Genomic DNA, 21,732 nt, shown 5'->3' on the forward strand with positions numbered 1-21,732 from the left:
TTTTTTCAAATTGCAAAACTGAAACTTTATACCCATTAAACAACTCCCCATTTCCCTCTCCCCCCAACCCTGGTCACCACCAGGTTCTACTTTCTCCTAATGGTTTTTATTTTTTATTTTCCTTTTTAAAAGACTATGACTTCATAAGATTAAAAAAATTAAAAACCAATGCAAATAATAATCATCATTTCTGGTGGAAACCAAATTTGACCATGAAACTCGAGTATACTGCATTTATAAAAATCTACATCATCAAAAATGAAACAAGCACAAGAACTTAAACAGCTTGATAAACCAACTTCCAAATTTTATTGAAGAAAATACTTGTTTCACAAAATCATTGAAAAATGAGTTTTAAAATTGTTACCAACTGTAGAAAAGTGAATCATCTACATTATATTAGGAGCTTTACCATTAGATTGAATTATAAAGTAGCTCCCCATTAGAATAAATTTCTCCGTTACATAACAATCTCCTTTGATGAGAAAATTTTTGTTTCTAATATTTCTTGTCCCTCCTTCAGACAAATAAAAAGGGTGGGGTTTCACTGATGCAAAAGATCATACAGTTGATTATGAAACTTTTTATTATGAATCTTAATTGGGATAACTTAGCTAACTGTCTAGCGATAATAAAACTTAAATCTTAAAAAGAATGAAGGTTTAATGATGACAATAAAATGAAAAAACTCTTAGGAAAACTTCCCCTCCCTCAAAGAAATATTTAACTACTTTAATTTAAAATTACAATCTAGTGACTAGAACAAAAGCCAAGACAATTGGACTATGGTTACCAGTTCACCTGATAGGTTAGCAGACTTTAAAAAGGTCATTCCTGCCAGGTATAAATGAAACATTTTCATGATCATCCATTATTTTGTTTGTTGTTTGTTTGTTTTTAAGTAGGCTCCCTACCCAAGGTGGGGCTTGAACTCTCATGACCCTGAGATCAAGAGTGGCATGCTATACAGAAAGAGCCAGCCAGCTGCCCCTCATGATCATCCACTGTAATGAGACCAAAACTCGTCAGGAAATGTTTCTGAAAGTAAAACTTAAAAGGCAACTTCAACTATTTTTTGAAAATTCCCAAAATAGGCTGATCATTTTCCATATTAATACGCCTTTAATAATCTTCATGTTACTTTAATGATTACCCAAAAGATACTAAAATTTCTCCATTTTCATTATGAAATTGAAAAATAAGGGTAAGGACAAAATCTTGAAGTTAAGACAAAAATAATTTTTTGTTTCACCTTACCTTTCAAAGTGAATATTATTGTAAGGGTGATGGCAATTAGTCACCACTCATAAAAGTTATTATCACTGAACTATATATATGTAATCTGACCCAACTTCTCATTTATAATCAGTTACTCTTGCTACAATACTAAAACAACAATACTAAGAATACAAATACTAGTATTAACCTTTTAAACCTCAAATACTATTAAAACTTAACATCAGGCCTGAATAAAATAATATCGCAATCAGCAGACTTTTCAAACCAAAAAAATACATATATTTACTGTGTACCACACTACTGTGTACCGTGTTCCAAAAACAACCAAAAACTCTCACTATATTAACGTGGTCCTATTTAATCTTAAAGCGACATGCTTCTGTCCTATCAACTAAACTGCTATAGATTTTAATACAATTAATACAGTTAATCTTGGGAAATAACTACCCCAACTCTCAAAAATCATCTTCTACCACTCTCCCTGCTTAAGTCTATTCCAGCCACTCAAGTGTTGCTGTTCCTCAAACACGCCAAGCAAACAAAAGACCTCAGGGTCTTTATTCTTTGCCCAAAATGCCTTCCCCAAGACCACTTCATCCAAATCATCAGTCAAATGTCATCTTAACTGTGAGGCCTTACTTGTTCACCTTCTATAAATTAGTGATCCCCATTCAACAACCCCTCCATTTCCTTACACTCCTTTGTTTTGCCCCAAACTATTTATCACCAACTATTTTTATTTGTTTATTGTCTCTTCTTCTCTCCCCTAAAATACAGGTCTGAGAGAGTGCAGACTTTATTTTCTTTACACTGCTGTATTCTCAGTGCCTAGAACAGTGGCTGGCATATATGTTCAATAAATATTTATGGAATAAGTAAATAAACCAATGAATGAGCAGCAATGATTAACATTCAGTTGTACAGCTAAAATTGAGAGTACTTAGATCTTATATTTCATAAAATGCATAGGGCCTGTAAATACCATGATCACATAAAGATCTCCTAACTTTGTCTATATACGGCTACATTTGGGTGAGGCACCCATGCCAGGTCCAGTTGGCTATGGCCAGAAAAGTAAGATGGCAAGGTAAGCAGCACAGAGTTCTACACACAAAGGCTGCTGAATTGCAAAAACTCCTGGAAAGAGTGCAAATGGCAGACACATTTCTTGTGTCTTTTGCAGTCTACATTTCACCTGTATATTCTCTAATAATTAAATTTATCCCTCACTGGAGGAAAAAACTGTCCCCAGTAGAAACTGCCTCTCACCAGCAATACAGCTTATCATAGCACTTTATAAGAATTTTAAAAAACAGGGGCATTTGGGTGGCTCAGTCAGTTAAACATCTGCCTTCGGCTTGGATCATGATCCAAGGTCTGGGAATGGAGCTGTGCATCAGGCTACTTGCTCCTGCTCCTGTTCCCACTCCTGGTCCCGCAGGTAGGCGGGGAATCCACCTCTCCCTCTCTCCCTGCCCTTCCCCCAGTCATGCACAGGCGCACATCTCTCTCTCTCTCTCTCTCTCTCTCTCTCTCGCTAATAAATAGAATCTTTTTTAAAAAATTAATTAAATAATAATTTTTTTAAAATAAAAAATTTTTAAAAAGGAAAAGCCACAGTGAATGGTAATCACTGCAGAAAGAATGTCTCATTGGAGGTATTACTAATACCCACCCTCCTTTTATATCTCTTTGAGAGTTTATGCAAGATCTGACAGATGAAAGAAGGAAATGGCCCATTCATTCAACAAATATTTATTATTCACCTTTTATAAGATACTTCAAGAAATAATTTAAACCACAGGGTGTGTGTGTGTGTGTGTGTGTGTGTAGAAGGGAGCTTCTAAAAAAATTCAATATAAAAACCTTAAAAATATAAAACTTCTTCAAAAAAGAAAAGGAAAATTGAATTTTGAAGATGACATTATCAAAGAAGTGACAGATCTAGAAATATTACTCCAAAAATGGTGTTAAAACTGCTTCAACAAGATATTACTGGTATTTATTACTATAAAGTAACTTCTTTAATTAAAAATTTTATTTTTTGTTATTTATTTATTTATCATGCTTCCAGGTCTTATTTAAATTCCAGTTACTTAACATCTACTGTAATATTAGTTTCAGGAGTAGAATTTAGTGATTCATCATTTACATATAACACCCAGTGCTCATCACCACAAGTGCCCTCCTTAACACCCATCACCCATTTAGCCCATCCCCCCACCCACCTCCCCTCAGCTTGTTCTCTATAGTTAAGAGTCTTTTTCTGGTTTGCCTCCCTCTCTTTAAAGACCTTATTATTTTTAAGTAATGTCTACATTACTTAAGTGGGGCTCAAACCTACAACCCCAAGATCAAGAGTCACATGCTCCACCAATTGAGCCAGCCAGGCACCCCACTATAAGAGAACTTTTATTATTATTAGGTAACTTTCACGAAGTACTTACTATGTGCCAGGCACGTTACATGTATTAATTTATTCAACTTGACAATGCTATGATGTAAATATTTTACGCCCATTTGACAGATGAAGAACCTGGGGTATAGTTAAGTAATCTGTCCAAATAAATACATCTGATAAATTTCAGAGCCAGGACTCATATGCAGGCATTGTGCTTCAGCCCTTATACTTCCAGTAACTACAATAAACAGCATGTAGAATACTGTCCACTAAAATATAATCTTAAAATGATATGTTGGGAGAAAATATAAACCCTAAAAAATCAATGTAAAAAAGGTCAATAAAAAATACAAGACTAGCATATTAGCTTTGGTAATAAAATATTCACAAATGTTTGACCATTCATTATTACATAATCATAATTGCCTAAAGTGGTTTTTTAAAGCTAGAAATTAATCGCTATTGGGTCACTTAAAATGTTAAGACACGATCAAGAAAACTGTATCGAAAATTTGTTTTAGGGGTGCCTGGGTGGCTCAGTCAGTTAAGCGTCCGACCTGGTTTCAGCTCAGGTAATGATCTCAGGGTCATGGGATCAAGTCCCGTGTTGGGCTCGCACTCAGTGTGGATTCTCACCCCTCTCCCTCTCCCCCTCTCCCTCCCCCCCATCTGTGCACTCTCTCTATATAAAATAATCTTTAAAAAAATATAGATAAATAAAATTTGTTTTATACCTGTGTATTATTTTATATTAATGTACTACAGGTAATTCATAAGTTGGTTAGAAAAATTCATTAGTTTGCAAAGCTCACAGGAAAACTCATTTTTGCTCTGAATTTATAAAAAGTTGACCTAAATATGAAGTTTGAAGTTACATCATTTACCAAGGCATTATGATTTATTACTGTAGACTTACATCTATATGATAGTGATGACACTTTTATCCATTACTAATGTGTTTAAGGCATGAAAATCTGAGTTTACTGTAGTGTCAATGGACAGCTTCTCCTATTATATGTTAACTCTACCCAAGTAACCTCTCTGAAAGATTCAGAAATGAAAAACTTTAAATCTTATAGACTCCCCCCAGTTAAGATAATAAAAAGGTCAGAAAACATAACTTTTGGCATTGGGTGCACTAACCAACCAACAGGCTAAAGCATTCTTTTTAAAAATAGACACATTTTAAAACCTTTTTCAGCTCAACATATCAGACCTAGAATAAACATCCTAACACTCACTTTATCTTTGAGGCATACTCTAACAAAAGTGTTACCAACATAATTTGTAAACAACTCCTCAGTGTGTATGCAACATTTCTTTATTAAAGTAGAAGAGGTCATAACATCACAAGGAAATGAAAACAGAAGCCATCTGGGCAACAAGCTGCTTCTTAGAGTTATAAAGAAAATCTAAAAGAACACAAAACAAAACAAAAAATGTAATCGGCATGTAAATAACAATGAAAAAATAATAATGTATAACTTTTAACTATAAATAACTTTTCAAAACAAACATATATTAAAATGAGTATTTTACGTCCAAAGAGCGACTTTGGAAGGCTATATAGTTATTTCTTTGCTCAAAAACTGTTTTGAATTCTTTCCCAGAAACTGACCAAAACCAATTTACAAAACACACCAGTTTGTAGATTTGGTAAGATCACAATAAGAGTAACCCACACTCTCTAGCTCAGCTCTAATCCAAAAGAATCAGAATCCCTCTTACATTGCCAGGAGTTGTCCCATGATAATTCCCAGTGTTATCCTCCTCAGTACCTTGAACTTCGTCTCTCATTCTGACACTAGACCTACCTCATCTCACTCTGCTTTCCTCCTTACTCACAGCATTGTTGCCACACTGGCCCCCTTTCTATTTCTTGAACACACCAAGCTCTTCCCTGTCTCAAGGCCCTTGCACTTGCCATTCTCTGTATCTACAATGCTGTTCTCCTGGCTCTTCCCATCACTGGCTTCTTACTCTTTTTTTTTTTTTTTTAAGATTTTATTTATTTATTTGACAGAGATAGAGACAGCCAGCGAGAGAGGGAACACAAGCAGGGGGAGCGGAAGAGGAAGAAGCAGGCTCATAGTGGAGGAGCCTGACATGGGGCTCGATCCCGCAACGCCGGGATCATGCCCTGAGCCAAAGGCAGACGCCCAACCGCTGTGCCACCCAGGCGCCCCTGGCTTCTTACTCTTAAATCAATGTTGCCTCCTCAGTCAGAAGGGCCTTTCTTGACCACCCAATTTACAGGTAAAGACCCTACCTCCACTCATCCTCTTCCCCTAATTATTCCCTAGCACATCACCTTATTAAATTACAACTGCTTATTTATTTATATACTTTGAACTATCAGTCCCATTTACTAGAATATAAGGTCCACAACACAAAGCACTTTGTTTTGCTTATCCCTGTATTTTCAGTACCTAAACCAATACTGAGCACACAGTAGGTGCTCAACAATGATAATGAAATGACTCCATGCCCAGATGTGGATATAGCAAATTCTGCCCGCCACTGCCACTTCTGGGTCTCCTCCATGGATTCTACAGATCTTAGTCTAGAAGCTCCCTGCTATCCTAACACAGGCTACAGGGTCAATGCTCATTACCGTGCTCTCTTCCTAGAACTGATTACATATATGTCCTCTTCTACTTCTAATCTCCTTCATATATTTCATATCATGTTCCATGCACCTTTATGTCAGAAAATAGAGAATCACCCTCGATACCCAAGGGCAAATACATAGTAAGAGATCAATAAATATGTACTAACACCTTGTCGCCTCAGGGCCCTAGCACAAGTCATTCAGGAGAAGGGCAATGCCAGAAGATGATACCAAGAGGCCATACACTGCTCTACAAAGAATTTACCCATCTCATAAAAGATAAAAATTAAAAATAATAATAAAATCTCCAGGGACAATGCTTGAATACACTCAATTATGTTTCCGGAATTCCTTCCCATGAGGTTTTTTGATCTTTCATGCAAAAGCACACCCCCATACACAAACACTTGCCCCTCTTAGGCTCTCCTAACTTCCACGTATGTCCAGACAAGCCTGAATTTGCACATGTACAAAGCATAGGCTAGTTTTAGTTTTCTTTCTCTTCTGAAACAAAAGATATACATACTGCAAAAATTTCAAACCATACAAAAGTGTACAGAGAAAACAGTGACAGTTCCATCAAGCCCACTGCCTAGTGCAGCGTCTAAACCCTGCACAATCCAGTCACACAAAAATCAGTTTCCTGACTTAATAACTAACTTCTGCATTGGTCTGAATATATCTGAGGCGTTAGGTTCAGTTCTGAAAGTCACACATAAAGAGACATTTAAAAACTTTTAAAAGCATATGCCCAAGGGTGTGAAGACAGGCAAACTCATGAGAGAAACATTAGAAGAAATGGCTTCCGACAGAATAGCCACAAGACTCAAAGGGAAATACAACTCATCACTTATCTAAAAGGCTGTTAAGTGAGAAAGGGTTATCCTTTGTTGTACAGGATACCAAAAGACAGAAGCAGAACCGCTGGGTCAAATTTACAGAAAACAAATTCTGACTGACATACAGAAACACTGTACCTTGGGAAGCAGGGGGTTATATGATGTAACCTCTGGGACACTTCCTAGAAACTTTAAACTCTGACTAGAATTAAAAACAAAGAAAACCAAAATGTTTCATCACAGTTAATTCTATCAATCATGTACATTAACAAAACAAATCTAAGGAAATTTGATTGCAATTTCAACCCAGCTTCCAATTTGTCCTCTATTATCATTATGATCATCAGTCAATAGCTACTGAACACAAACTGGGAATTCTAGCATGATCTCGACCCATGCTGTACAGCCCCCCCCCCAGGTGAGAAATGTTCACAATTTAACAAAGTATATGACCTATTTATATGTAATCATACTGCTGTGAAGCCTAATATGAAGACCAAAAATTTGTACTTGTTCTCTGGTTCATGGGATTAAAAAATCTGTCGCTAGTTCTTTTTAACATATTACTATTTGGCTTAGCAAGGAGGTATAAAATAAAACCAAGTGTAGTCAAAGATTCCTAAAGAAGTCTTTGATAAATTCAACATTATTAAATTTTATAGTATTAAAGTATTGTGAGCAGTATGCCAACTTCAGCCCTCTAAAACTTTGTCACAAAGATACTTACAACATTGTAAAGAGAACTAAGCCCTGACTGTCATTTATTTACAAAAAGAATCTGACCTATGGTGACTGAACTCCGAAAAATGGGAAAATACTGGTGGTTGGGGAAAAGTAGATCTGTCACATTATTCAGTCAATGACAGTTCCCATGCAACTTAGCCTCAGTCTTTTTCCTGAAATGATCTAAGTAACAAAAGATCCATAACAAAAAAATGTTTTTAACAAAGCAAAGCCATATATGGTTCCCAAATACTTGTATACAAAATGGAACACCAATGGGAGATTGGATACCAATCACTAGACTCTTCCAGAATAGATAGAGGTACATATAAACAGAAATGCCTCCTATAAAAAGATCAGGACTATTTGTAGAATATTTAGAAGTTAGTAGCATAGAGATACTTCAAGAGAATGTCCAAAATCATGAAAATTACATGTGTTATAGTACTTGTATATATGTATAAATTTCTTTCTCCAGAGCATCTCTAAAGGTTCCTAGTTAAGGGACAAAGCATTTGTTTTCTAAAGGACATTCATCCTCCACTACGTTTTCTCAAGAAGAAAAATATTTTCAGAACATATCTACAACCTCCTCTGGCTAGCATTATACAACCCTATTAAATTTTTTAATTTTACCATCTACAAAAGTTAAAATGTCAGAAATCATTTGTGAAGTACTAGGCTAATTATTGGATCCTCAACAGAACCAAATCAAAACACTTAAATCCCTGATAGAACAAATGGTAAATGGCATTCAACTGTTAATGTAATTAAAATAAAATTTTAGTAAATCAAAATTTACCCAAGATAATTACGAAGAACGGCCACTATTAAATCAATTTTTGGATCCTGGAAAAAAAATGTTTAACAAATCACAGAATTTAAATAACAAACGGTGCAAATTCCTAGCGAGTTCCAAAGTCTTCTCATATATTTTTTTAAGATTTTACTTTTAAGTGGGGCACCTGGGTGGCTCAATCAGTTAAACGTCTGCCTTCAGCTCGGGTCATGATCCCAGGGTCCTGATCCCAGGGTCCTGAGATCGAGCCCCACATCTGGTTCCCTGCTTAGCAGGGAGTCTGCTTCTCCCTCTGCCCTCCCCCCTCTCAAGCTCATTCTCTCTCAAATAAATAAATAAAATCTTTAAAAAAAAAAGATTTTATTTTTAAGTAATTTCTATACACAACATGGGGCTCAAACCCACAACTTGCAGATCAAGAGTCACACGCTCCACCAACTGAGCCAGCTAGGCAACCCTCTTCTCATATTTAAAAATTTACAGCAATACACTAAAGGGAAATTCCACATTTCCCCTTTAACCACATAAAACACAAACATCCCTGGCATCCTTTCTCTTTTTGTCACCAAGGTTACCAACACACACACACCACTGCTCAAACCAGGGTAAAATGAAGAAATATACTATGCCACACGTTAGTATGCCTTCACAATGCCTGACTCACTATGTTATGGAACAGTTAACACTTCGGTTAAGCTCCACTGGCTAATAAAGGTTGATAATGAAAACACACTGAGTTTCCTAGGGGTGAATTTTACTATGTTCCAGGACCATACTGAACAGCACATAATGGTCAGTCTCTGTGCCACATCATTTAAAGTGAGCTAGAGAAGATTTGAAATCCCACAATATATCAGGCTCCAGGAGAAACTGCAAAAGTAACAACCTTGAATCTATTAAATGTGATGTGCGTAAATTTTTCAGAAAGTCTATGACAGGGCAATATGCCAAAACTGTTCAACAAAAAACAAACAAAATCTTTCACATGTAATTGGAAGTAGTATGTTAACATTGAGAGGAAATCTACTTAAGAACAGGAATTTTAAAAAAAAGAATTTGGAAATAAATGATAGAGGTAGCTATTAATCAAAACTCTGAATGAAAAATTCAAAGAACATCATCCCTAGAAATTAATGGTATCATTTATAGAAGAGCAGCATATTTTTTATTTCATATGTTCTCATGCAAAATGGGAAACAATGAACCACTTAAAAACAGAAAATCGTCAGTAGACTACTTGTGATTAAGACCTACAAAAAGGAGAAAAGTGGAAATAGGCCCATCTGATTAGAAAAGATCAAAGTCTGTTGAAATGTGTGCAGGCACAGGTATGAGGAAACCAGCATTCTTATATTGTGGGTAGGAGTGTCTCTATAGAGATAGTTGGCAATCTCAATCAAAATTATAAATCTATATAACCCTTTGACTCAGCAATTTCATTTCTAGGAATTTATCTGACACATATGTTCATATATATGCCATATACATACATGCAAAAATTACACTGCAGTGTCAGTAAAAGCAGTTGAATAAATTATGATAAATCCAAACAATGCAGCTATACAAAAAGAACAAAGACACATTTACTGATTTGGAGTTAAGTGAAGAAAACAAAATGGTAAAAAAAGTATAGTTTTTAAGGATGTTGTTTGTGTCGAAAAGGTGGGTGGTAAGAATACATGTATATACATCTATCTGTATAGATCATCTCTGAAAGTATACACAAGAAACTGCTAATTGGTTGCTTCCAGGAAGAGGAAATGAACGGCAGGACAACAGGAAACTCTCCTTTATATGCTATTATACCTTTGGAATTTCAAACCATATGAATGTATTACCTAAAAAGAAGCATAAATTAAAAGCAGGAAAGGGTGAAAGTTAAGAAGACTGTTTGAGTACCAAATGTGACCAAGTAAATAAGTGCTCCCATTGTGGCCTTTTTAAAATTGCCTCTTTTCTCCTTCCATCTAATGTTAACTCTCCCAGTCCATTTTACTCTCCCCCATGTAGGCCTATCAGGGTCATGTGTTAAAACTATCTAGTCCTGCTGGGAGTACTAAATGCCAACGAGGTGGATGGACTTTGTTCCACTAATCATCACACAAAATGTGCAACAACATGAGCTGTAAAAGAAATGAGTTATTTACAGAAGGGTAGATAACTCCACTTAAGTAAAATGAGAAAAAAAAATAAGATGAGGAAAGATAGGAAAGTGAACATATGATTTCACAATATAAAAAATTCTTCCAAACCTAACTTTAAACACTCATTCAATATTGTCTGCTCTTTTTACAAAAAAAAAAAAAAAAAAAAACTTAATAAAAACAGAGTACCTGTACTAGAAAAGTGATTTTCCCACTTTGTAATTTAAAAACCAAACCTGCATTCCCAACAGGACTATGGAGTGGCTCTGCACCTAGAATACCTAAGTTAATGGTCACCATGGTCATTACTCATTAATTGCTTACAATAATTTTTTTCTCTTTTCATTCCCTTACGTCATTTATTTGCAAATGCATACATACATTAATATTTCACATGTTAGGGTCTTGTTCTGTCACATTTTATATTATATAGTCAATATTTCTGTATCTCAAAATTTAAATAAAGACCTAGAGTCTCACCTACTAAAACTGAACCATAATTATCCCTTATAAGACACCAAAGAGGGGCGCCTGGGTGGCACAGCGGTTAAGCATCTGCCTTCAGCTCAGGGCGTGATCCCGGTGTTATGGGATCGAGCCCCACATCAGGCTCCTCCGCTAGGAGCCTGCTTCTTCCTCTCCCACTCCCCCTGCTTGTGTTCCCTCTCTCGCTGGCTGTCTCTATCTCTGTCGAATAAATAAATAAAATCTTAAAAAAAAAAAAAAAAGACACCAAAGAAAGAACACCTTTTTTGTCCAGAGCAATGTTTGCTTCTAGAATAACTAACTCCTATCAGATTCTTTCCTCCATGCAGTCAGTCATAACTGGGGGAAAAGGCCATGACTGATCTCATGGTATATGAGAATCTGGGTAAAAACAACTGCAAAGAGGATATTTTGGACAAAGACAACTGTTTAACTGTATATTCACATTGCAACCTGACCAAAAACTATCATAAAGAGAAGCTTTTTGTCTTGAAAGTTCTCAAAAATAACTGAAGTCCACAGTCTTCAATACTCTCAGTTTAAGTAGATATTATACCTAGTTTGTGAGTAGGTGATCAAGTTATGTAAAAATCTCCTTTACTTGGGTTTAAAATGTTATTCTTGGAGCACCTGGGCGGCTCAGTCAATTAAGCGTCCAACTCTTGATTTTGGCTCAGGTTGTGATCTCAGAGTTGTGAGATCAAACCTAGCATAGTGAGCTGGGTGTGGAGCCTGCTTAAGATTCTCTCTCTCCCTCTGCCCTTGCCACGTCCCACCCCCAACCCCCACATGAACACACTCTTTCTCTCTAAAAAAAATAAAATAAAATAAAACAAAGTGTTATTCTTACTTCACCCAATCTCTACAATACTATTTCCTCCATCACATACAGAAGGTCTACAGACCAGTAAAATTCCTCTTATTTTAACAACTTTCCAAAATGCCCAACATTCATTAAAATCTGAAAAATCAAGCCCCCCTTTTCTAAAACTACTAATTTACAGCAAAACACACTGATAATATTTTCATTTTTATACAAATTAACAATCCAGAAAAACATCTTCAGAATTATCTTGAGATTCTTTACCCTTGTGACCACAATGATAGAAAATCGCCACTTAGGAAATAATAGGTCTCTGGACCCCACAAAAAAGGTAATTAATATTTTAAAAGCAGAAGATGACCATACATGTGAAATATACATTATGTAGTTATACAAACTAAATCATTAACTTTCCAACTTGGCAAAATGACAGAGTAGTTGGAAGGGAATGTAAAAGAAAATACTCAACAGCTTAAAATTAACAATGGGCCCATTTATTCAAGGTAGGATGGTTCTCCCATTTCAGCTTGAGAGGACTGAAAGTCTCTTTCTATCCTCCTCTAGGAGGGAAACTCTGCAGCTGGCCTGTCTGGAGAATCACTCAACTACATTCACAGCTTTGCTCAGAGTCAAGCAATGGCAAGAAAAGTCTTCATCTTCACTTTGCACTGAAAACCAACACAGAGAAATGTTGACTTTGAGGTGTTCAAATTTCATCCTTCAAGGATCATTTCAATTAATTTCTCCTGCAGGAAGCCGACACCACGAATACAAAAGCCCAGTGAAACTGATAAACATTTACCTGTATCTTTGTAATTTTATCAAATATTGTCTTGTGGATAGGTCTTATGATAATGTCTAGTACTGTACTTATTTCTTTTCTCCCCAACCTTTGTACCCCCCAATACTTTGTATCTTCTTAAATGGTTTCTAGGAAGTATTCCTATAACTGCTGAATGAAGGAATTCTTGGCAAAATGTTTCACAGCTGTCTTTTTCTCCTTCTGTCTTATACTCCCAAGCTAAGCTCCATACTCCAGAGAATAGTAAATTTCCTTTGCTTTTCAAATCCAGCTAAAATCTTGTCTGAGTTGGTAACAACTAATCCTCTCTTCACTCTTGAGATTCAAAATCATTATTTGTATTAATATTAATTTAATTTGTATTAAAATATCTGACCTCATTCTTATCTGCTAAAGAAACAATGTAGATGTTTTATGGAGAATTGGGAGCTCATCTTCAGGAAATTCAAATACTGACATTTTAAGGAAAAAACCTCTAACATCATAAATCAGAAAATAACACACAACAGAGTACTGCAACTTTAAGATGCCATATTTAAAAGATGTTATTCACAAATATATCATCCTTCCTGTAATTCCATCATGAGGAACATCAACTTGCCAAAATATGGTCTTGAATTGTGCAAGAAGTCTCCTATTTCTTCTTATAAAATATACTGGCAAAGACCAATAACCCACACTGCTACAATGAAACCCATCCCCACATTCCATGGCTTCCAGGCAATTCCATAAATACAGGGTCATTAAAAGGCAGCCTACAAACTCCTGCAGCCAGCACTCCATTTTAAGAATAGGAAACTGAAGACAATGACATGTGATTATAAAGTTAGAGTAATCTGAGGATCTTTTTTAAAGTCTGCAGGAATTACCAATCTTGTCTTAGAAACCCACCTTTAACTAAAAAAGAATGCAAAATTTGTAAGCTATAGATAATGGACAAATCTGTGTGAAATATTAAATACAGTATAGTCTGCAAAAAAAAATCGTATAGTTTGCAAGCTTTAATACACAAAGTCATAACCAGCATATTCACATACTAGTAACAACAAAACCTCAGGAAAACAGAATGTTCAAGTCCCAGCCAATGGCTTACTTATCACAAATACATTTGCTGTCACAGAGTTCCAATGTTACAAGGGAACATAAATAGCCCTATGGAGTTCGACATAGCAATACCTGACCAGAGGAAAAACTTTATGTTTGTGAACTCTAAACATAAACATGCAGCTTCCCAGCTAAGCAAAAAGTTGTGATTTTTTTTTTCTTTTTCAATTCCAGTAGACTTTAAGTAAAAAAATATAACTCCTATGTTACCCACAATTATGGGGTATTTGATATTTCAATTCTCAAAATATTTTTTCTTTTAATATTATAATAATATTGCTGTAAAAAATAAGAGCTAAGAGAATATAATGTGCCAGCCCTTGCTAAGAATTTCATACATATCATTAATATAAGAGAATCACTAAATTATATGTTTTAAGGCATGCCGTCAAGTTTTAATTACTTCTTGACACTATTAAACAATTTAGTGACCACAGAAATATATTCCAATAATTTTACACAATTAAGGCAGAATAAATGCCACTAGAGAACTAAGTAAGATGAGGTATAACATTACTAATCTTACTACAACAATATAAATTAGTTATTAGGCACACATCTTTATTAGGCAATGTTACTAGGCATGTTTGAACTGAACCACACAAGGGGTTAAAAGTAACTACAACGAAAGCCAACAGCCTAGCAGCACAGTTGAGCCAACATTCCCTTCTCTCCTCCCCTCCCCTTCCCATCCTCTCCAGTCCAGAATGAATTGCATGCCCCACTGCACAAGGCCCAAAAAGGTCACAGGAGATGGCAGAGACTTTTGTAAGAGAACAGAAATAACTCAGCAGCTTTGTTACCATAGTCTCTTTTAATCAGTATGTTCAAAATCCTTTAATTAGCACTCTGTCTACACAAGGAAAGCATTTCTTCTGTGCCAGGGGAGGGCACATATGTATGTACACAGTGTTCTGTTGTATCAGCATCACAACATGGAGCTAGGCCTCAAATTGTCTGCCAGGAAACTAAAGCACAGAAAACTCTTTTAAAGGCATGGTATCACAAAATTTACACATTACATTTGCATTTATATTACCAAACAACAAAGTGATGATTTAGTTTGTTTCATTAGGTGCCAATTTGTTTCTGGATTTTTTTTTTCCAGCAAAAATTGATCCATTTTAAACTAAACAATAACTTCTATAGTCCATTATTTATAAAGTAAGATATTCAAACTTAATATAATGCTAACAGAACATAAAAACAAGACATCCAAATCATCCCTTTCCTCATAAGAGAGCTTCAGTAAGAGAAAAAAATTGCCTTGCTCAAACAGGAATAAATCATAAGGCACATTTTCACATGGATGCTTTCCATTTAAAATTTCATCCAACCATGAAGTCTTAAAACTTAGAGGCTGGATTACATATATGTATTTCTTTGTAAAATCTGATTAACTGGAATCAAGACAGAAATTGGTGGTAAATTAAAGTTAACTGTTTAAAAAATAAAATAAAATAAACTGTTTATAAAATCCACAGCCAAGAAACAAGGAAAACTCTATTAGTAAACAGGGATTAGCTGTATTTTAGCAGAGATTTTCATGTGTTACAAATTTAATCTTTCAAAATCAAGTTGTGTGTATATATATTGTAAGAAACAGTGTATGTGTGTGTATATATACATATACATATATAATTAAACAAAACAACTGCCTCCAAAATACCTGATTAGAGAAACAACCTAATTAAAGAGACAATCTATACATAAAATTTATCATTAGGGAAACAGCATAACATAAATGCTTGAAAGCTCGCTCTTCCACACCAGCCACGTGAGCTCACGGCACAGTTTTGTACAATGGGCACAACACCACTATTTCACAGGTTGACATGAGAATTAAATGAGATGGTGCACCTAAAGCACCTGGCAAAATGAAAAAGTGTGCTGGCAAGGCTGGGCAGGGGGAGCAGGGATAGGAGGTATTTCTGTGCATTGCACAAAAATGTAAACTGGCACAACCTATCAAAATTATATATATGTGTGTCCATATATATGTATATATACACACACACATATACAGTTAACTCTTGAACAGCATGGAAGTTAGGGCACTGACTTCCCCATACAGTCAAAAATCCACATAAAACTTTTGACTCCCCCCAAATTTTACTATACTAACAGCCTACTGTTCACTGAAAGCCTTACCAATAATGTAAACAGTCTATTAACGCATATTTTGTATGTTATATATACACTGTATTTTTACAATACAGTAAACCAGAAAAAAGAAAATATTAAGAAAATCATAAGGGGTGCCTGGGTGGCTCAGTTGGTTAAGCATTTGACCCTTGACTTTGGCTCAGGTCATGATGTCAGGGTCTTGAGATCAAGCCCCGCATCAGGCTCCACACTCAGCAGAAGTCTGCTTGAGATTCTCTCCTTTTCCCTCTGCCCCTCCTCACACCTGCCCCTGCTCTCTCTCACTCTCTAAAATAAATAAATAAATCTTAAAAAAAGAGAAAAGAAAATCATAAGGAAGAGAAAATACATTTACAGAATTGTATATATATTTATTTTTAAAAAAATCCCCGTGTAAGTGGACCTGCACAGCTCAAATCTGTGTTGTTCAAGAGTCAACTGTGTATATACATAAAAAATTATGTATATATGGTATCCACTACAGCACTGTTTGTAATAGCGATACTGGAAACAATATTAATGCCTTTCCATAGAGGACTAGTTAAATAAATGCTACTTCCCTACAAGAGAATTCTATATAGTTGTTTAAAAAACAAAAACAAAACCAAAAAACAAAAAAAAAAACCTCTAGGGAAAGTTCTCCATGATAAATTATTGAGAAAAAAAGACATGGAGCAGCATGTATAACATGCTACCATATAAATAAAAGGGGAGTGGATATTCAAATTTATTTGACTATGAAAAAAAAAGCCCTCTGGAACATTATACAAGCAATTAACAGCAAGAAGAAAGTGAAACGGTGCTTGACAAATAGTCAAGCCTCAAAAAACACCATCATCATCATGAACATATATCCTTAAATTGTACACACAGAATACATTCAAACTAAATCCATAATGAGGTTAACAACCAAATCTCAATTATTTATAAGCTGACTATCTAGGAGATCCGAGCCCTCAATCCCTCTTCAAAGGTAAGTAGCCTTTGGCAATTTTACTGTTGACTATCACCTTCACCAGAAAGTGAGCTGACGAAATAACACCAAAAACAGTCATTTTATTTGATATTGATCAACAGGTTTTAATTAACAGCTTCTGGAGCTGAAAGGAACAATGAAAATCCCATTGTGCAACCTTCTAATATTACATATGAAGAAACTAAAGTCCAGATTCCCCAAATTAGTGACAGTTCAAAGATTTGAAGTCTGCCCCCTAATTAAATGCTTTCCATTTCCTTATTAATAAAGATGGGGGAAACTGAAAATAAGCTTAATTGAAATCAATTATCCTTGCTAAATTCCCTCCCCTCCACATCCTTTATTATACATAACTAAGTTTGCTGAGATTAAATCCCATAAGCAATTGTAATGAGTACGGGTTATCCAGAGAATTCAGCAACTCAGCCCTGAGGTTTCCAGGACTAAGCATTGAATGAACATCTGTAATAAAATCTGTTAAGTTTGCTTACACTAGAGATTGTCAGAGGCATGTTGAAATCCTTGCCACCTTGCAGCCGGAAACCCCAAGGAGCTGGGCCAACCAAGGACACACTGTAGTTGCTCATGGCTCTAACAGCTCAAAGTCCAATCCCAGAAAATGAAAGAAACTGTGAAAGAAAATTAGACAGTTAACAAAATGTTTATTTGAAGCCCTATTACATATTTAAATGTATTTAATATAAACTCAACTAAATTCTTTTCAATATTTTATTTTGGGGGGATGAGAAGATACAGAGGATAAGTCTACGTTAAGTTCTCATTTCAGTCTTTTCAGGAATAGGAATCTATGAGCTAATATACAATTTCTAAACTGATGCCAATTTCCATAGTCTAAAAATTCCATATCAGAATCTATTTCTAGACACTTGATCGGTTTTATAACTTGCTACAGTACAATTTGTGGCTTCTTGCATACAAACTTTAACTCAAAGTACTTTACAACACTTCATTATACATAAGAGAAAGAACAAGATTTTATTTCAGGTTTAATTCAAAATTATTTTCCCCTTCCCTCTACCTCATGCATTCTTCAGCCTGCAGTTGGCAAGAATCCTTAAATTCTAAGCTACTCTCCTATATGAAAAGGACTGCAAATCTGTAGACTCTCATTCATGCTTTCCACATACAAAATTCTTTAAAATTGTTTTTTAACGCACAAAACTATTCTCTCCAATCATAAACTATAACTTATTTTTCCTCTTATAGGGACATGGTATTTTCGACACTTAGAGCAATATTTACTTTTCCTTTAGACAGGCAATGATAGGCAATACTTTAGCACAGTGATATTTCAGTGAGAACCTTCTTCTTGTTTTATACACACACCACATCAGGCAAAGTAAAGAATGAGCGTTAACCACATAGTGAATGAGGCTGACTAAATGGGGTAGGAATATAAGGTTAATCTTTTTTTTTGTTCAGAATTTTTCTTTATTTTTTAAATTATAATAATATTTTTTATTATATTATGTTAGTCACCATACAGTATATCCCTGGCTTTTGATGTAAAGTTCGATGATTCATTAGTTGCGTATAACACCCAGTGCACCATGCAATACGTGCCCTCCTTACTACCCATCACCAGCCTATCCCATTCCCCCACCCCCTCTCCGGAATATAAGGTTAATCTTAATGCATGGAAGGGTACTGGAGCTTTAGAAAAGCAGCAGCACTTCAGCGCTGTCTTTTTTGTTTTGCTGTAAGGGCACTCATAATGACTCTCATGGTTCTACTTTCATATGATAAAAAAAAGTGTGACTTTGAGTTTGATATTGGTTGGTAGGATGGTTATGTGTGGTGGGAGAAATTGGGAGAAATGGATGTAATGCTAAGAAATATATTATTTCCCCCTTTAAAAATATTAAAAATATAGTGGATGTATAATTTAATAATTTAAAACCACATTTTTAAAAAAACCATGGAAAACACACTTCCTTGGAAAATCTGTGCTATTGAACTAAATTACCACCTTATGTTACCTGTCTTAAAATATATTTCCATTTTTTAACCCATTCAAAACTTTGATCCCATTACATCAAATTAATATTGGCACAAGTAGGTATGTGAACCATTGGGTATATTAAAAAGAAACAGATTACATCTTCTAATAAGGGGGAAATGAGACAAAACTTTCAAGTCTGGTCCTTAAAGAAAAATTAAACCAGTGAAAATCTGTACTGCACCTACCAAGAAATGAAATGAGCTTTTCCACCGGCATGGTAATACACAGTCAATACTGATGTAATACACACAGGGCACTAAAAAGACTCAATGGCCATGCCAGAAGTCAAACTGTTAGATACACATGAACAACAAATAATAGAGAATTAAGAGCCACATATAATTTAATTGCTTTCCCGCTATAATAAAAGATTTTCATAGAACTAGCAAAGAAAGACTTTTAACGTTGGCATTATATGATACAAATCAGAAGGGTGTAAAGCCAACAGGTATTTCAAAGGCAGCCTGCCTCGTCCTTTTTTAATCTTTAACTTGTATCAAGAGAACAATGTGAAAGTTAGGCTCAACTTCCCCTGGACCCACTGCTCCCTACAAGAAAATGTATGTAATTTATATGTCAACCATGTACATACAACTTCCCTTTACTTGGGAGTTCCCTTCCTGACTTACCTCATTTATTAAAATTTCTAGCACTGGCAAGGTCACAGACACACTACAGAACCAGTGTCATTTCATTTCTAGTATCCTCCCTCTGCTAGCTTCATTTGCCTTAAAACATTCTGATCGCTAAGCAATGGTAATATTATTACTGGCCTTTTCCAGGTCTCCCCCATCTGGTTTTTGGTGCCCAAACTCCTCCTAAAATACGAAGTAGGCAGGAAATAGTGAGCAGCCTATTCTGCTTTCAAACACGAAGAAAATGTTGGACCTTCCGTACAGTTTGGGATTTTCTTTTAGGGAAAGTCTAAACAATGTCTTCGCTTTAATATTTGGGAAGGCTGCTTGGTATTTCCCGCACTTCTATCCCGGCTTTTCTGGTGAGTAGGAAGCGGGTAAAGAGAACTCAGAGTGACAAGAACGGTCTGAAATTAACGAGCAGTATCTTGAGATTCTGTTTTTCCATAAATTGAGAGATAATGGAGATAGAGCTGAGGAGCCACAGGCACATGATGAAAGCAGTCGACAAGACATTTTTCCAGCAGAGGTTCACGCCTAATCCTGTTTGCCAAATAAGGCTTCGGAGCTGGCTATTTCCGTGGCTGGCAGGTCCGACGTCCTCACGGTCAGGAAGGCGGACTTGGGATAGGATCTGGCGATCACACCCTAGACCTGCCCTGTCCGACGCAACCACGAATTTTCTTTCCTAGCTCTGCCCTGTCCAGACGCCCTTCCTTTTCCCACTTATTGTCAAATGCACTAAAGGAACAGTTTTACAAAAGCCCCAACAAGTACTCAAGTATTAATAAATCTGGCGATTATGACAGATTTTTTTAAACAAGCTTTATTTCTGGTCGCACGGCTGTTTCCCCAAACAGGTACACAATTTTAAATATCTGGGAGCTGAAGCCAGCGCCGGAAACAAAACTTCTCAGGAGCGCCAAAGCAAACAAAAAACAACACGCCTTTCCCGTTTAGTCCCGCTCCCTACACCCCAAGGAGGTTCCCGCAGGACGTGGGTGTACCCAGACGCCCAAGTAGGTGCCCGGCGACGCCCGGCGACTCCCGGCAGCTGGCTAGCCGGCGGATCGCTGCGGGGGTGCCCGGGAGCTCCACGTTCCTGCCTCTGCCGCGCTCGGACGGCCGACCCGAGCTCCGGGAACTTCCAGTGCTCGTCCTCTGGCCTTGCGCCCACTCCCGCGCCGCCCTTTCCCGGGAGCTCCTCTTCCCAAGCCGCTCTCTCACCTCCGCCGCTCCAGAAAGCACCTGAGGAGCCATCCCCGCGCGAAGCGCGCCCCCTCCTGCTCCCCAGCTGGGCTTCCCTCCGCGCACTGGGCGCAAGGAGACCGCTTCTCCCCCTCTTCCCTTTGGATGCAGGAGCCGCGCATCCCCTCCCGGCCGCCACTCACCTCCAGTCCGACGCGGCGCAGCCTCCGCCTCAGACGAGCGCTGACAAGTGACTCCGGGTGCGTGCGCCGTCCCCACCGCCCGCGGGAACTTCCGCCTCCCTGCACTCCCCGACCCCGCCCCCAGGCGGAGGCACGCCCCCCCCGCTCCCGGCCACGCCCCCGGCCGGGCAGAGCTGCCCGGGACGGGCGGAGTAGGGTACGCAAGAGTCAGGCGCGCGGGCTTGCTGAGGCGAACTGAAGCCAGCGCCGGAAAACAATTGAGCTACCGAGTTTCGGTGGAAGTAGTCAGGGGATTTCGAGCAGTACCTGGCAAAGGTATGCTCCGCGTTTCTGTTTTGTAATGGATGCATTTCTCTCTCCAGAAACTTTGAATTGGCAAGCAGTTGTTCTGGCTAAAAATAGAAGAGGGCTTTGGATAAATCCCTAGTTATGCAAGTTCAGCGACTACCGCCTGGTTTTTGGAGAGAGCTTTACGTGCCCTAAGAAGTGCAGACCCTGAAGTTTGCTTGTCAGGAAGGTGAAAGGCGGGAATCCTAACATCTAGAAGTCAAATTCTGTGATCATACCAGAAGACACTGATAGAGAGCAAGG

The 21,732-nt window shown here is 37.1% G+C and overlaps 1 protein-coding gene across 10 annotated transcripts in view; it reads right to left on the reverse strand.

Annotated features, from left to right (window-relative positions):
- Window positions 1–21,294, reverse strand: part of PDLIM5 (PDZ and LIM domain 5) — a 201,011-nt gene extending 179,717 nt beyond the window's left edge. For 7 of the 10 annotated variants that reach the window (XM_087863978.1, XM_045792084.2, XM_087863977.1 and 4 more), the window contains exons 1-2: window positions 21,142–21,294; window positions 17,584–17,721 (exon numbers count right to left, since the gene is read on the reverse strand). In XM_087863978.1, the coding sequence (XP_087720104.1) occupies window positions 17,584–17,679 (96 nt within the window). In that variant the 5' untranslated portion in view covers window positions 17,680–17,721; window positions 21,142–21,294. Of the gene's footprint in view, window positions 1–17,583; window positions 17,722–20,977; window positions 21,105–21,141 lie in introns of those variants that run through there. The other 3 variants (XM_087863975.1, XM_087863979.1, XM_045792111.2) reach the window with 3 other exon arrangements.
- Between the last annotated feature and the right edge of the window lie 438 nt (window positions 21,295–21,732).

The sequence above is a fragment of the Ursus americanus genome, chromosome 8, assembly GCF_024610735.1.
Source record: "Ursus americanus isolate L20-20 chromosome 8, mUrsAme1.1.p, whole genome shotgun sequence".
Classification (NCBI taxonomy): Eukaryota; Metazoa; Chordata; class Mammalia; order Carnivora; family Ursidae; genus Ursus; species Ursus americanus.